General features: G+C 38.7%; 1 protein-coding gene across 3 annotated transcripts in view; it reads left to right on the plus strand.

The window, feature by feature from the left end:
- The window catches only part of Abcb11 (ATP binding cassette subfamily B member 11), a 99261-nt gene that overhangs the window by 55094 nt on the left and 25905 nt on the right, over positions 1–18262 (plus strand). For all 3 annotated transcript variants that reach the window (XM_029565783.1, XM_008837812.2, XM_029565784.1), the window contains 4 exons: positions 1909–2008; positions 7904–8065; positions 15718–15822; positions 15918–16079. In XM_029565783.1, the coding sequence (XP_029421643.1) occupies positions 1909–2008; positions 7904–8065; positions 15718–15822; positions 15918–16079 (529 nt within the window). The remainder of the gene's footprint in view (positions 1–1908; positions 2009–7903; positions 8066–15717; positions 15823–15917; positions 16080–18262) is intronic.

Here is an 18262-nt window from a genome sequence, read left to right on the forward strand (position 1 = left end):
TCAGGTCTGTTCTTAACCTTGAGAGAGAAAGGCAATTGAACTACAGAACACTTCAGCTCTCTGAAATCAAATCATTCTTTAACTGGATGAAATAAAACATGTTTTAACTTTTAAAGAAAAATGTCCCCCAAATGAGGTATTTATTTTCCTCTGGATCAACACATAGGTATTTGCTTTCAAAACATATTTTGGAGTATGCTATAAATTTTAGCCTTGTGTTTTATCCTGGTTGAGGAATTTCACTAACATTTTCCTGGTTTTTATTTTATTTTTTAGACAGGGTTTCCTTGTGGCTCCAGCTGGCCTGGAATTCACTATGTAGACCAACCTGGCCTCAGTCTCACAGAGATCCACTTGCCTCTGTCTCCCGAGTGCTGGGATTAAAGGTATGAGGTACCACACCCAGCTCTCTAGTGTTAAAAATTGTATACTAAGAGTTCTGTCCAGTAATTTTTGTCTATATTCATTTAAAATATTGTTAAGATTTTTTTCCTGTAAGTTAAGAAAGTAGTAATAAGTAATGGCTGATGCTGTCACTACTGTTGGACTTCCCATTCCCAGGACATTAAATGCAAGGCTGTACTCAAGAGCAAAGACTCAGTTATTGGTCTCGCTCATTCAAGATGGCTACTTGTTTCCTGAAAAGGAGTTAAAGATGCTTAAGACAGAGGATTCTGATAACAACTTTAAGTAGTCAAACAGACTTATTTATTGTTCGCACTCAAAGAATAATTCACTAAAAGTATTTGTGCTTATCTGAAAATACAGATGGGTGATTCGGGCTCTAGTGCATCTTTTCTTTATAAATCTAAATCCTCAAACTTAGTTGTTTTCTTTTTGCTTCTCTCTTCTGAACAAATCTACTGAAAAAAACTTGTTAAAGAAATGCTTGCTTTATTGAGTTTGGAAAATAAAGGAATAGCTTTGAGTTACTCATAAAATAAAAGCTAAAAAATTATCAAAATTGTTAAGCAAATTTTATACATATGTGGTAATATTTTGATCCTGGCAGGATTTTTCATCGTGAGTAAAATATTAAAATTATAAGAGTAACAGGGTTGCAAATCTGAATATAACAACTACCTTCTTGAATGCAAAAAATGAACATGCACCTCGTAGATTAAAATGAGATATCTCTTATAATGATGCCAACAAGAAAATAAATGGTTTGTTAACTTTTAAGAGAAACAAAATTCTATCCATTGTAAGTAGTTTGTAATGAGAAACAAATAACCATTTTCATATAAATACCTCTTATTTGGTTATATTTCCCACAAATTCTACATTTTAGTGACTAGGATTTTAAAAAATAGAAATACAATGTACCCAGAGAAAGTAGCTATTAACCCCCTGCAGAGAAAGATTTATAACTTTGAATACGAAGCATCTCTATTAAAAATATCTCATTGTGTGCACTGACAAGTCTTTCTAGACGATGTCTAAATGAAATGCTAATTTGCATCTTGCTTCTTTAGCTGTAGTCTTTCTCATAGCTGAGTCCCTCTTCAGCAATGTATTTTAGGTTCAAGAATAAGTTAATTGGTAACAGAAAATAATTTCCTAAATAATAATATTGAGAAAGAGTATTTATTTCCCACATTAGGTGTTTTTCTTTGCAGTGAAAAGTGGCACACAACTTTGGGGCTGTTCACGTTCTCCCTCTCTGGTTACACACTGAGTCTGGGTTCAGTAGTTACAGAGCTTGGGGTCCACAGCAATCTACTCAGTTCACCCTGACCCCAAACAAGCTTCATCAAACCGAACTTAGAAGCTCCCTGTCCCGGTTGCCATGTGGCCTACCAAATATTTCTGTTTATTTGATATGTGATGTAAACTTAAATCACCAGTGAGTCCTGTTGTAACCTGCCCGCCCTCAGCAACCTGTCCCATCTTGCTCCTTGTTTACAGGGCTTCCCTCCGGGAACGCTCCAAGTCTCAGATTTCTGGCCTGACACACGAACCTCCGTTGGCTATTGTTGATCATAAGTCTACTTACGAAGACAGCAAGGTCAGGCATTCACTGCTCATGGGGAATGGGAAGTTTTGCCTGGGGTGCTCTGTACATTAAAGTATATGTATTTCCTAGGTATAGGGTTTACTAAGTCAGACTAAATAAATGAAACATTAGAAAATTTAGAGTGAAAACTCTAAATTTTATACAATTTTTTAAAAAAGAAACAGATTCCTTAATTAATTACTTTGAAAAATGTATGTTAACTAAAACTGAGCTCTTAAGGGGTAGTTAATAATTTTTTTTAATTTTATTATTTTTATTTTATATGTATGCATGTATTGCCTGCATATGGATAAGCGCACAGTATTGTGTAATGCCCATGGAGGTCAGAAGAGGGTGTAGAATCCCTTGGAACTGAAGTTATAAATGGTTGTTAGTTACCATGTGGGTGCTGGTAAGTGAAGCTGGGTCCTCTGCAAGAGCAACCAGTGCTCTTTAACCTCTGTGCCATCTCTCCAGCCCAAATAATTTTGGATAAATAATTATTTAGAAAGCAGTAAATATGTTTCTTAAATGTACATAACAACTTATTTCCTTTAAAGAATGCTCTAGTTTGGCATGGTGGTGAATGCCGGATAGTGGATCTCTGTGAGTTTGAGGCCAGCCTGGTCTACATAGCAAGTTCCAGGTCAGTCAGGGTTATAGGGAGACCCTGCCTGAAAAAAAATACCCTAAAATTATTTTCCCTCACATTTTAAAACATTCTCTTAGACTATAATAACATTGGCAAAAATGTTAAGCAGCAAAGGCATTGAATAAAACTAGACTTTATATGTGTTACCACATTTTTAAGTTATAGAGATCCACTTGTGAAGATGCAGACATTTTTCTGGTGTGGATGGACATCATCTTTCTCATATGGGGACCATCTGTCCACCCCCAAACTTCCCTAGCCTGGATACTCTCACTTTTAGTCCCCTATCAGTACTTCATTAGAACCTCTTCATGGAGCTCTCTTTATTTTTGAAGTCACGATGTCTTGTTCTCTCACTAAATTACAGGCTTCTTAGACTTAGTGACCTCATTCTGTCTGCACTGAGTTACTTTAGACACTTGCCTGGTGTCTTGCATCAAGTAGGAAGGATATCAAGGGATTTTTTTTTTTAAACTAGAATGAAAAATTGAGTTTCTGTGATTAAAAAATGGAGCCAAAACTCTAAGCTGTATTAAAGCAAATAAGCCAGGAAATATTTTAATTACAAGCACATTGATATGTACAATGTAGTTTCAAAATGTCATTCCAACTTAAGAATCCATTAAGATATCATTACAAACACTGGCTCACAGTGAAAAAAATTTGGACAAATTATGATACTTTTTAAGATCTTATGTCTGTGAAATATGGATTTTTAAGGCTTGCTTTTGTCTTGATATAGTATTATTGTATAAATAAAGGTCTCAATATTTAATAAATTGCTTTCAGTAAATTCCATAGAATAGTCTTTCTTCGAGTGGCAGAATAAATCATGAGAGAACATACTTTCTTTCAGCATGTTTTCTCACTGCACCTTGCCATTAAAGACTCAGATCCTCTTCTGGAAGTGACTATTTCATTTATGTTCATGCTGCTAGGAACAAAACAATTGAAATCACGTAGATGTTACCTAGTACAATTTTTTAAGGATGCCATTTTATATTTTCTCTAGTTAAGGAAGATATAAGAAAGAAAACAAGTTGTGGGGGAGGCCAATATTATTTTGTTAAAGCTCTACAAGGAAAAGTTCTTCTATTAATATTACTTGTTTATACAATAACTGTATTAGAATCCTTTAATTCTGAAGGATTTGTTAAAGGAAAAAGTAGAATTATAACAAAATTTGGCTGACAGAATTTCTTTTTTTTTTTTTTTTTTTTCAATGGAATTTTTAATCCCAAGGAGCACTGAATGAAAAGGTGTAGCTGAGTTTTAGTAGTTTAGTAGTATCTGAGTTTAGTAGTATCTTAATCAGATTCTGCAGCCAAAGCACTGATGAGATTCTTGTTTATTTCTCATTTTGATGAAGAAGGCCTCTCTTACTTTCGGTGGATTGGGAGACGTTCTCCTGTGTTGCTAAAGATCTACTTGTACAAAGCATTTATCTCCACCTTGTGGTCTCTCAGAGTGCTTACTAAACACTTAGAAGAAATGAAGTTCTGTTGTTTTTTTAAGTCTGTGTTTCCAGCGCCTACTTGGGGTCACTCTTCCCAAGGCTCAGCTAGCTGTCATGGAGCTAAGTCCTTTCTTCCTGTTCTCCATGCTGATTCTTTAATTCTCATAAATGGGGTCAGAGATTAGATATCCTGAGATGGCTGAGTTTAGGGTTAGGGGAAGCCTGCAGAGTAGAGATTTCAGTCTCTAATTAGTCCAGGAATCTTTTTTTAGCAAAACTAAAAGCAAATCAGATGGAATGTATACGAATCAAGTCTGGATGAGCTGTAAGATACCTGTAACGTCATCACTGCAGACTTAAAGGATTTACTCCTATCTTAGAGATAAGGCAGAGATAGGACCAATAAAAATGGCTGCCAGTTTTTGTTCATTTGGAAAAATTTGGGTTCTTTGTCATATGTACCATTTTTATCATCAAAACTTAAAGTTGATATCAAGGCAGGAGAGGCCTGTTGATTAAAATTCAGAAACCAAGGGCTGGAGAGTTGGCTCAGCAGTCAAGAGCACTGACTGTTCTTGCAGAGGACCCAGGTTCAATTCCCAGCATCCATATGGTGGCTAACAACTGTCCATAACTGCAGTTCCGGGAAATCTGAAGTACTCTTCTGACCGCTGCAGGCATTGCATGACATGGGTGCACTTATACACATCAGGCAATACACTCATATACACAAAATAAAAATAATAAATAAAATTTTTTAAAAATTCAGAAACCGTGCTGGGCGTGGTGGCACACACTTTTAATCCCAGCGCTCGGGAGGCAGAGGCAGGCAGATCGCTGTGAGTTCGAGGCCAGCCTGGTCTCCATAGCAAATCCAGACCAGCTGGGGCTACAGGGAGACCCTGTCTCAGAAAGACCGAAAAAAAAAAAAAAATCAGAAACCAATCTAGCAAAGTATAGGAAGCAGGACCTAAAGTTCCAGTGGAAAGTCCTATTTTTCCCTGGCCCACACATCAAATATAACAGAGAAAACCAGGGGGTGCTGGAGAGATGGCTCAGCAGTTAAAAGCATTGGCTGATCTTGCAGAGCACCCGTGTTCTATTCCCAGCACCCATATGGCAGCTGAAAACTGTAATTCCAGTTCCTGGGGAATCTGACTCCCCACTCTGACCTCTGTGGGCATTGCATGACAGACATTACATGTATGCAGGCAATACACTCATACACATAAAATAAAAATAATAGAATATATTTTTAATAAGAAAGAAAACCAGGAAAAGCTCTGTGTCAAGCACTGAACCATTTACATAAGTGAGAAACTGCTGAGTTTTTAATAGAATGACTTTAGATATATTTTATATAGTTTTCTTTTATTCCTCTACTGTTCATGTAGCAAATAAAATTCAATCAAAAGTTACTGTTTGGAGACAGGTTTCCTAGTTTTTGCATCACTTGGTTTGCATTTGGTGAAGCTGGGTATAATTTCCTTTAAGGCAAAATTTTTTTTAGTTTAAGGTGACAAAATTATTCAAGTTAACTATTTTTGTTGATTAGTTTATCTTGAAATGAAAACTTCCAGACAAAAATACTTTATATTTAACTTAAATATCTCATTGCTTAAGGTTAGGGATACCTTCAGTATAAGAAAGTGAGAAAAGGTTCCATCTTATCAGACTGTGGATAGACCAACCATCCTGTGGGGTGGCAGTCCTAGAATATTCAATGTCCATAGGGAACAGGCAGAATTCAGTGAATGTTAACAAGTCTTCACCAGTGTGGAAACGCTTGTAAATGGTACATCACGACCAACATAAGAAGTGTGTAATTATAGAATCTCAGACATTCAGTGGCAGGAGAAGTCTTGGAGACTGTGTACTACTGAGGTTCTCACAAAGAGAGTTTAGATCACCAGAATTAACTGAGGAATATTTTTTAAACTTATATTCATATATAAGCCCTACTAAAGTGAAAGCTTGGAATGAGACTGAGTTACAGAAATCTGTTTTAATCATCAAACTTTATGAGTCTGTGAGCATCCAGATCTGGACTATCAAGACCTATAAAGGTCAATTTTGCCTTATTGTAAGCCATCTAATTAGTCTGACACAATCCTATGAATGTAGGTGGAATCCATTAGAGCAATTGAACTACTCGGAGCAATAACAACAGCCACAATTTGGAATCTTTGCACTGGTTTCCCACTTCAGCCCCAATTCCCACAAGGAGATGCAAAGAAGGCAAGAAGGTAGCATGAATTAAGGTGTGTTATAGGAGAGGAGTCATGGGAAGCCTGTCTCTTCTACAATGGACAGATGGGCTTAATGCTTGAAGCAAAGGCACTATCTCTGTCTTCCAACACAGTTTGCCAGACAAGCATCCTTGAAAAACAATCTGAACAAAGGTAGTCAGTGTCTTTTGTGCAGAAGTGTGACAGACATAGACAAAATGTCTCCCCCAGCAACCTAGATGGACACCTTCATTTTAATGATAAAGTAGCTGAGGACCAGCGAACTGAAGCACTTAGTGATATAGTCCACTGGTGGCCACACGGGGCTCTCCCAAGAACCCTGATTTTCCTTTGCTGGCCACACGTGTTCTTTTTCAGGCATCTTCTCTTCTGGCATGAATGGCCTGAGGTTAGTAAACTGTTAGAGATGGAACAATTGAGCGGGAAGATTTGCTGTGTGAGTATGCAGCAGTGACAAATTGCAAGTGTTGAAGGCAGCTGAGAGAGCTTGAAAGGGAGGCGATGACAATTTCATTACCAGTGGGCATCACTCCAGCCTTTCATTTAAATTGAATTGGTAATGTGGTCTTTGACTTTGTTTAAGTGAAGGGAATGTTTTTAAAGATTGGTGCTGCTATCTGTTCCTGTTACCTAGAGGTTAAATTAATGTTAGTAAAAGATTCATTAATCATTTTGTAGTCTATTTTCTGCAGATATTTTTAGTATGTTTTAATAGAAAAGTTAAAACAAATCAATACCAGCTTAAAGTAATGTGTGTGCTATAGGAAAGGAGTCATGGGGAGGCACCTAGAATCCTTTCCCAGAGTGGGTAATAAACTAAAAAAATTATTGACTAAACAGACCTAAAGACTAAACATTGAATAATATTAATGGTAAAAAAGATGAAAGATAAAACAATGAGGGTCTGTGCATAATATTTTCCTTCAAGTGAAAAATGTGCACGCTGCGGTATTTTAATGCCAACCACAAAGATCAAAATGGGAACGTCCTAATTGTTCTCTGTGGGAAAAAAATGTGCAATTTAGAAATCCCGATGCAGCATCACACTTGTGAGAGCTCACTAAGGAAAATCTTACTAAAGAGGAGTAAATGCTACCTGTACCTTGTTTAAAATGCAGTGTCTCTGATGTGCTGTCCTGCCTGAGAGCTTTAACCAGTCACTAGGTTAGAAAATCTTGCTTGATATTTATGTAAAGCGTATCTTGAAACCTTCTCAGGTTTTCATGTATACACATAGCAAAGTTGTTTTTTAAATGAGGACTTATTATTCTCAAAGACCCAACACACTTATTACTCTTTGAGAGTTAATCCATATGTGATTGTGAAATGAGCATTATAAATTCCCCCTCTGGTGGGAGCTCCCACTCCAGCCATGACAGTCTCAAGCAATACCAGTAAACAAGCCACCAGAGGTCACAGATTTGTGCAGTCACTCATAACCAACCTATACCTCTTAAACCCGTGAATACCAAAGAGTTTGCTATAAAGGATATATGCAAAGTGTCTATGTATATGTCTGGATGATTAATGTAATTCTCCTTTTCCCTAAGGACAAGGATATTCCTGCAGAAGAAGTTAAACCTGCCCCAATTAGGAGGATTCTGAAATTCAATGCCCCAGAATGGCACTACATGCTGGTCGGGGCTTTGAGTGCAGCAGTTAACGGGGCAGTCACGCCAATGTATTCATTTGTATTCAGCCAGATTCTTGGGGTAAGCAAGGAGCTGGGCTAGCTTTATTTTGATCATACCTTGTGCTTTTGAATCAGTGGCTAATACTATATTTGGCAGATTAACCCTGTGCTTTAACACACTTAGCTCTTTTTTGCTATCCCCCCCAGTTCTAAATCATGAAAAATTCACTGGGTCTCCATCACACAGAAAGTGAGAGGGTGAAGTTAAGCTCTCCTATATGGGTTAGCAAGACTTATAGTCTTTACACCTATCTTTTTTTTTTTTTTTTTTTTTAAAAGACATCTTAGCTACAGATTGAGGCTCGAAAGAGGGTAGTTTGCCTATGTGCGAAGCACATTTGTTAAATAATACAAAAGGTTTTTAGGGTAAATTTTAATCTTGCTGAAATGCTGAAGCACAAAGTTTGACTTATCACAGCTGGTAGTTTGTCAGGTGTAATTTTCTGCTCTGCTGCTGATTGCATTGAAATAGGGAGGAAGTGAGAAAAGAAGAAAGATGTAAAATACAGCAGGGAGAAAGAATCAACTTACTTCAGGTTTTCACTTCCTAGGAGCTTTGCTATTCTCCATCTGACTACTGCTATAGCAACGATGACAAACATTTATTAGGCATCACGTAAACACTTCATCTTCATTTACGTTTCCTAGTAACCATGAGATGCCTGGATTCTTTCTATTGCCATTTTATAAAGGCTCGGAGAACTTAGCATAGCAAGTGGTAGACTCAAATTCAGCCAGCCAGGCCGTGATTACACCTTATTATCACAAAATTAGTTATCAAAATGCTATTGTATTTTCTCATTTGAAACACCCCCCACTCGCCAACAAAAAAAACCTAAACCCTGAAGAACATTGTCAATTTTTTCAAGGTGATATAGCTGAAGACTGCCAGTATACCACACTTTCAGAGAGCAATACCTAAGAAAAACTTCCAATTTAGTTCCCTCTTCTGCACTCCTCTTTTGTCACCTCTCATAACAAATGTCCCTACAAGCACAACTGATACAGAAAGACCTGGATAATCCACAAGTAAAAAAACTGTGTAGAAATGTCCCCAGTCACTTTTAAACAAAGAAATCATGTTACTTCAGGGAGGTATGAAACTGTAAACAGCTCTAATTAGTTTAACTTCTGGTTATATGGTGCCACAGCCTTTATACTGAAATCTTTAAAGTATGAATATTTAATGCATATTTTAATTCCCTAGTAGGCATAGTATCCAAATATAAAGAAACATTCTTTTATTCACTAGCAAACATTTATAGATTGTCTCCCTTAGACATCATGCTAGGGACTTGACTGTTATGGTAGCTTCTCCAGCGGAGTTCCCGGGTTATGAGGAAGACTGTCATCAAACATAAAGAAACCACTCACCACCCAACAAATATTTATCAGTGGTTTATTGTTGGCTGAATACTGTTGCTGGTGTTGGGCTGGGGTGAGGGACAAGATAATGCCTTTCTCTGCCTTTTCCATCTGCCACTCTAGCAGAGAGAGGCTCTAAAGATGGATCTCCTGAGCAACCAGGTGTGTATGTTAAGAGAAAACATAGGGGTGAGTCTAAAAGATCAAAGCCTATGCTTTTTAAAAAGAAATCTAGACTTTCTGCTTGTTACTAGTTTTCTCTTTTCAAAATTATTTATATACTTGACAATTTCATACATGTATATAATGTATTCATCTCTCTTAGCTCCTTCCCATTCCTCTGAACCCCTTCTTCTTCCCAAGTCCTTCTATTTTCATGCTTTCTACCAACGACCCACTGAATTTAATTAAGGTTGCTTTCATGAGCACATGTGGGCGTTACATACTGGGGCGTGGCAACTTACCAGTGAATACATGACTGAAGAAAAATGACTCCCCCAACCTCCAGCAGCCATTAACTGCCAATAGCACCTCAGCTAGGGGTGGGGTTTCATGAGCCTCTCCCCAATCCTGGAATGTTGATGGGCTTGATCTTGTGCAGGTGACCACAGCTAGTGGGAATTCGTGAGTGCAACACCCATGTCACATCCAAAAGACAGCATTTCACAGCACTCCTCCCCATCGTCCAGCTCTGATGTGCTTTCTGCCCCCTCTTCCGTGATGTTTCCTAAGCCTTGGTAGGGGTGGGGAGGTGATACAGATGTTCTGTTTAGGGCTGAGCACTCCACAGTCACTTGTTCTCAGCACTTTGACTAGTTATAAGTCTTCATAAACTGCTGCCCACTGCAAGTGAAGCATCTCTGACCAAGTTTGAGAGTAGCACTAATTTTGGGGCATAGATGTAAATATTTAGAAAGCAGATTGACAACATGTCCATTTAGTAAAATGACAGTAGAAGGTTTTCTCCCTAGGGCTTATAACTGCCCCAGCCATGAGTTTTTGTCTAGGTTTATAGTACTAGACATTAATTCCCTCCTATGGATCAGGCCTCAGATCCAATCAGACAGTAGCTGATTACCTCTATAGCAGTCATGCATTATTGTACCAGTGGGCACACCTTGCCTGGCAGGTTAATATTTTAGCATGTGGGGTCCAATGCTATATAAGATCATAGATGACTTTTTTCCCCCAGCAATGTGCCATAGTACCTTTACAGCATCATGAAAGTGCCCCGTAGGGAAGAAGCTTTTCTCCCTGTAGCCCCAGCTGGCCTGGAACTCACAGAGATCCATCTGCCTCTGCCCCCTAAGTGCTGGGACTAAAGGCGTGCACTACCATACCTGGTCAACAATAGGGTCTTACCACCTAGCTCTGGTGTGTAATGAAGAGCAATGCAATAGCCTGTGTTGCTTTGGTGAGCTCTGAGGCCTTCTTGACCAAGAACTCAAAACTGCCATGCCTGGCACCTGTTTTAATAACTTATGACTTCTGGGAGCAGCATTAGCCACCCAAGCAGGATATCTTGGTTCAAATTCCTTTTCTTAAATTATATTTTTATTTTATTTAAAAAAAATTTTTGGGACAGGATCTCACTATATAGCCCTAGGAAGACTGAAACTCATGTAGCTCAGGCTAGTCTCAAAGTCACAGAGATCTGCCTGACTCTGCCTCCCCAGTGCTAGTATTAAAGATGTGCATCACCACAGCAGGTAAATTATATGTTTTTAAAATTAGCTTACAAGTAGGTTTCCATTAGGGCTTTTCGCTCACCCTTAGTTTTTAAAATTGAAAAAAAAATTTTGTTATTTTTATTTTATGTGTATGAGTGTATTGCCTGCATGTATGTGAATGCACCCGTGTTGTGCAATGCTGTGGAGATTAGAAGAAGGCTTCAGAATCCTCTGGAACTGGAGTTAAGGATGGTTCATAGCTACTATGTGGGTGCTGGGAATTGAACTCGGGTCTTTTTCAAGAGCAGTCAATGCTCTTAACCACTGAGCCATCTCTCCAGCCCCTCACCCATCCTTAGTTTTGTTAACCCTCCCCTTCAACCTACTCCTCTTTTCTATCCTCCCCCACATTCTCACTTAAATTTTTTCACTACCATTATCCCCCCTTTCTTTCATATTACATGGTGTGTGACACTACGGGGCGGGGTGGGGGGAGAGGCATGTGAACAAACATCTACTCAAGCCCAGATAGGGAACCACAGACCTAAATCAGGATACCACCAAAGTCCAACTTGGTGAACTAGTGAGTTTTATTGGGGTTACTTACACAACTGTGGATGAGGGGTTACTTATGGGAGCAGAAATGACTCCAGCTATATCCCCAACGCCCACCAAAGCATGGATGAGAGCTAATGAAAGTAGGAGCCTGGAGGTACTGCACAACCTGCAGGCAGCTCAACAGGTTGGAGAATGCCTTTTCCAGGTAGCTTGCCTGGCCTCTGCTTCTTCAGGCAGTCCAGCTGGCCCCTGCTTACTCTGTGCTGCTCGGATGATCCCAGTCTTCTGGGCAGCTCATCTAGTGCCAGAGTCTTCTAGCCAGTTTTGCTCAGAGAATTCTCTCAACAGTCCTTACTGCTTGAATAAGGAAGGAGGAACCTAGTGAACCTGGTCAGTTTCAGGGACTTCCTGAAGCTATTGCATTGTTTACTTCCTGGCCTTAAGGAGCTTCCCTACAGGATAGAATGTTTCACATCCCCTCAAATCATCCTGTCATCCTGTCATTTCACCCCCTTTTGGAGCATTCTGTGTCTTTAAGAGTTTCAGTCCAAGACAGGTTTTATTCCAGAGGAAATTGCTGCATAACACATGTGCTGTACTATTACCTTCCACTTTATGACCTCTTCCCCCCTTCACCCCAGTTTCTTAGTTTCCCCTCCTCTCCTATCATGGGCCCTTTCTAGTTTCCTGGCCTCTACAGATACTCCAAATTAAACATACAAATCTAAAAATTCAAAGCCAAGATCCCCATATGAGAGAGAATATGTGATGTTTGTCTTCTCAGCCTGGATTATATCACTCAGCATAATATTTTTTTCCATTTCTACTTGTTTTCTTCAAGTTTTCATTTTTTGAACATCTGAGCTGATTCCATTTCCTAGCTATTGTGAATAGAGTAGCAGTGAACACGAATATGCAGGTATCTCCATAGTAAGAAGCAGAATCTTTTTGGTATATGCTCAGGAGTGGTGTATCTGGGTCTGGTGATCTATTTAATCTAACAAAAGTTTCCACTTTTGTTCAAGAATATGTTCATTCAACTTCACCCAGACTGTCTATATTAGCTATTTTAGAAAGAGTCTTGGGTCCCAAGAGAACTTTTCCCTGAAATTGGCTCTGTCATTTTCTGATCATGGCCTTTGTGCCCTGGAGTCACATTTTCCCACTTCCCTGGGACTCAGTTTCTCAATTATAAAATTAGGGCTGACAAAGATGATCTTGAGAACATCATCCAATTCTAGTGGGTGATGAATTAGCCAAGTCAGGAAAAATGATGATTCAGCAAGAAGTCCTGCCCTCGTTGGCTACCAGTCTATCCCAGACGGAGAGTGCATTTCTATGGTTCTTCTGGTCAGTACCAGAAGTCTTAAGGGTGGAGTCAGACCGAGCAATCAAGCTTTTCACCAAGGGCAGGATCTAGTTGGTGAAATCCACCCTGAGTTGATTTATTAATGTTCATAGAGAGTTGCATTCACTAAGAGAATGAAGCTGAACAAACCACTATCTTTCCTCTCTGATAGTGAAGCTCACAAGTTCATCAGTAAACTCATGATGCTTTTACCTTACAAGGTATCACGAGTTTGTTTCTAATTGCTCTATTTTCATTCTGGCATCCTTAGATGATATTGCATCCACTTGCGGTGTACTGAGACCGCACTGAGGGGAATGTGCCCCACAGATAATTGTGCCAAGTAGGAGCCTGGTTTCTAATCTACCTAAGCCTCAATATACAACTGTATAATTTATCTGTTTCCCTTTCCCTTTGTTTGTTTGGCTTGGAAAATATGCCAAGTGTTAAGCCACTGCAAACTGGATGAAGCATGCTGGAAAAAAACATAGACATGGGAGTCAGCAAGCTCTAGAATGGCTCTGTGGATTTTAACATTAGCCAACTACCCTTTCTGAACTTTGAGAAGGTGGATAAAGCTGTACACCAAAGAACATGCCCAGAGGAAAACCACTGCACTGGAAGCTGGACACTTCCTTATCCAAGAATAACCCCTGGAAGAATTGATGTAGGAAAATGACTCAGTGTTTGAGGATTTAGTTTTCCATCTTTAAAAACAAGAGTCAAGTGGGCTCATCTGTAATTCATAGCTTTGTGAGTGGCCTTTGGAAGGAATGGCTCTTATGGCATCACAGTTTGGGGCTTCAAGGATATTTGTGTAGTTATTTTTTAAAACTCCTCAAATTCTTGAATTTGCAAGCTCAGTGAACTGGTTACACTATGCTGGAAAAAATTATTGTGGTGTCTTAGAACCCATTTTATAGGAACAATAAAGACCATGGAAACTGTCCTAGAAATAGTTAGATCTCATTAATTTAGAACCTCTCTCCCTACTTTGACATTTGTGTTCAACCTTGGAACAGCTTATTTTTGCTTCACAGAAAGATTCACTTATAAAGTGTACATATTATTTTCAGGAAGATTTATGTGGCACATAGTAGGCACTCAGCAAATATGTATTGAATAAATGGGATTTTGAGCAACTATATGTTGCATTGTTCTAGTTATTATTACTTCAGAGCTATTGGACCTAGGTGATAACTCCATTGATAAAATGCTTACCATGAAAGCATCAGGACCTTGAGTTCAATCCCCAGAACCCACCTAAAAAAGCTGGGTCTGGTGATGGCTCACTTGTAATCCTAGCTCTGGAGAGGTGGAGACAGGAGCATCGTTGGATCTCGTGGACAAATTGGCTAGCTCCAGGTCAGTGAAAGATCCTGTAAAGAAAAAAAAAAAAAGAGGAACTAAAATACACACACACACACACACACACACACACACACACACACACACTTCCTGAATTCTCCTAGTTTCTTTATGTAGTCTGAATTACAAAGGTTTTGTAACTAAAATTCATTTCACCAAGTGCATGGCTAGTGGAAGTTATTCTGTTTTCATATTGCAACAGCTTGGTTCTCAATTAGTTACTTAAGCAACTGTCAGTACATTCATCTTGTATTCATGAATATCATTTTCTAGTCAAAACAGACTTTAAAAACTCTAGTCACAATTTCCATAGTTTTTAAGGGGAGAATATTTTCAGTTGCCTATAAGGCAACAACCTCAGGCTCAGTTTGATTTAATTGTTTACTTTTGCTATGCTAATTCTAACTAATCCTGAATACCTGGTTGCTTTTAAAATATTTTTTTATTTATTATTTTTATTTTATGTGTATGAGTGTATTGGGGTCCTCTGCAAGAGCAGTCAGCTCTTAACCACTACGCCATCTCTCTAACCCCTTGGTTGCTTTTTTAAACAAATATATATAGCAAGTATTTTATATTTATAAACTAATTTATATGTATAAACTAGTGATAGATAAGGTACCCCAATCTAAAAGTCATTCTTCTTGTATCAATTATTCAAACATTAAAGGTTAAAATGATACCTGTGTTTTACCTTGGACTAACATTCTCAGAGTCTCAGGAATCCCTCTCCCTCCTTCCTTTCCTCCTTCTCTTCTTCATTTCTCTTTTTCTGTCTTAATATTTAAAGGATTTATGTTATTTGATCATCTTTTTTTTTTCATCTGTGTCAGAGAAAGCCAACACCATTGCTTAAATCTGGCTAAGAAAAAACAAAACAACAGCAAAAACCAACAACAACAACAACAACAACAAACAACTTCTTGAACTGTTGGCATTGGTTTTAATTTTCCAGGCATCTTTCCCTACAGAAGATTAAAAATACATCATCATATCATCATAGTGTTCATACTAGTATGTTTAAAGCGAAATCACTTTTTAAAGCTTTTTTCAAAGGCAATTTAATTTTACAGCAAAACTAAAAGAAAGTTAGAGATTTCCCATTCCCCTTGACCTTCCCCCTCATCGGCATCCCCCTACCATCCTGGTATAGTCAATATAGTTGATGATCTGCATTGACAAGTCACAATCCCCCAGTCCTTAGTATATATTGATACTGAGGGTCCCTCTCCCAGTGCATTCCATGGAGTTGGACAAATGGGAAATTATGTATTAAGAAAATTTATCTGCATGTACTTAAATTATTTATTTCACTATTGTTCATAATAATAAAGTTTCTTCCTTGCTTATTATCTTCCAAAGGCTTTTTCACTACCTGATAGAGAGGAACAAAAGTCACAGATTTATGGCATGTGCATATTTTTTGTAATCCTGGGCTGTGTATCCTTTTTCACCCAATTTCTGCAGGTAAGAAGTCATGTTTTTCATCAAGTGATTTGTCTGTTTCCACTTATTTTCATGTTAAAATATCATATCACTAAAGACTCTTTCTTGTGTTTTAGGGATACAATTTTGCTAAATCTGGGGAGTTCCTCACAAAAAGGTTGCGTAAATTTGGCTTCCAGGCAATGTTAGGACAAGACATTGGCTGGTTTGATGATATCAGAAATAACCCTGGAGTACTGACAACAAGGCTTGCTTCAGATGCCTCTCAAGTTCAAGGGGTAAGCTGTCTTTGTTCATTAGGGATGCTATAACAAAGTATCTTAGACTGGGCTATTTACAAATAACAGAAATTGATTTCTTATAGTTCTGTAAGTTGGTAAGCTCAGGATCAAGGTATCAGTAGGTTTCACGTGGTAAGGGGTTGTTCCCTCTGGTTCAAAAATGGCACCTTCTTGCTCCGTGTTCACATGGCAGAAGATCAGAGGAGGCTGGGGTTCTACCTTCAGCTTTTTTATACTGGTATTAATTATTAATCCTATTTGTAAAGTCAGAGTCTTCATAACCTAACCACTCCCAAAGGTTCCTTCCTACCACTTAACACAACTTCAGTGGGATTAGGTTTCAACATGAGGTTTAGAGAAATATATTCAGTCATAGTATAGGGAAAACTGGGAGTGTATTGTAAAGACATTCTTACTACAGAGCATTCTGACAATTATCGGTGTTTTTTTTCTGGAATAAGAACTAGTGGGATTGGGTTACCTCAGAACCTCATGACAGTGAGCAGCTAGTGCACAGGGTCCCTTAGGCAGAGCCTAGAATCAGTCCTATGGCACACATCAGTCTTCTAGGACTAGGATTTCATCTTTTTCAAAAATATCTTATTTATTGTTTTTATTTTATGTGTATGAGTGTATTGCCTGCATGTATGTAAGTGCACCCATGTCATGCAATGCCCACAGAGGACAGAAGAGGTCATCAGATCCCCTGGAACTGGAATTACAGACAGTTGTTAGCCACCATGTGGGTATTGGGACTTGAACCAGGTCCTCTGCAAGAACAGCCAGTGCTCTTAACCACTGAGCCATCTCTCCAGGCCTTCATCTTCTTTTTCTTAAAAAAATTTTATTGAATTTTTGCAATTTTCATACAGTATAATTTGATAATGTTTAGATTCCCTCTCCCATCCTCCTCTCCCCCATGCCCCCATGCCCAATTCAATGTTCTTCATTATGGATACAATACAGCCTATAGAGTCTGATTTATGTCCCCGATGTCCCTCAGCATGGGTCCATCCATTGGAGCATGATCAACCAACCAAGAGTCCCATCCCTGTAAGAGATGTCTCTTTCCCTTCTAGCAGCCATCAATTGCCAAAAGTTTCTTTGATTGTGTTGGTATTTCTTACCCCTTCCCAATGTCTGTACTGGGATTTTGTCTTGTTTGAGCTTGCACGGGACTTGTGCATGCTGTCTCCATTGATGTGACTTCATATGAGTAACTGACCAGATGTCTGGAAAACTCTCCTTCCTTGTGGCCATCTACCACCTCTGACTCTTACAATCTTTACCCCCCCTCTTCTGCAATGATCTCTGAGCCTAAAAAGCAGAAGTTTGATATAGGTTCCCTATTTAAGGATGAGCACTCTGAAGCCTCTTGTTCACTACACATTGGCCAGTTGTAGATTTCTGTGTTAATCACCATCTGCTATATAAGGAAACCGCTCTGGTGAGAGTTGAAAGATGCATTCATCTTATATGTAGAGGTTGCACTGAAAATGTGTCACTTAGGGCTGAGTCTCACAGACAATTATGCTCTGTGCTTGGCCAGTTACCCAACTCTGTGTTAGTCTCCACCTGTTGCAAAAAGAGGCTTCTTTGATAAGTGGTGAGAGGTACATTTATTGTAAATATAAGGATGCATATTTAGAATGCAGCAAGAAATTATGTCTGTCTAAGGATGTGGCAAAGCAGGTTTTTCTCTGGGATCTATGACCTCTCCAGTTATATGTATTTGGCTATGTTTAAAGTACCACACATTGTCTCCCATTGAGTGGGCCTTAATTCCAATTGGACTTTGTTGATTAACCCCAAGATAAAAGTGCCACTACTGCACCAATAGTAATAGTTTTCCGGGTCAGTCATTGTTGCTTATTAGGCTTTACCGCTGGGTAGAACCATTGATTGGTTTTCTCCCTTCACAGCTTACATGAGAACTAATCTTCAGGGAGGAGGCTTCCAGGTCAATTCCAGCCTGAAAGCACCTCCTCCTTGGGAAACAAGGAAAGGAAGAGGTAGTGCTGTCTGGACTCCCAAAGACTTCAAAGAACTGTCTTTTTTATTTTATTTTATTTTATTTTATTTTATTTATTTTATTTTATTTTATTTTTTGTTGAACCTCACTATACCTCTATACTAAATGGGCTTGATGATAATTATATCACAGAGCTGTGGAGACCAAC

This window comes from Nannospalax galili, unplaced genomic scaffold (assembly GCF_000622305.1).
Source record: "Nannospalax galili isolate Female #2095 unplaced genomic scaffold, S.galili_v1.0 scaffold1398, whole genome shotgun sequence".
NCBI lineage: Eukaryota > Metazoa > Chordata > Mammalia > Rodentia > Spalacidae > Nannospalax > Nannospalax galili.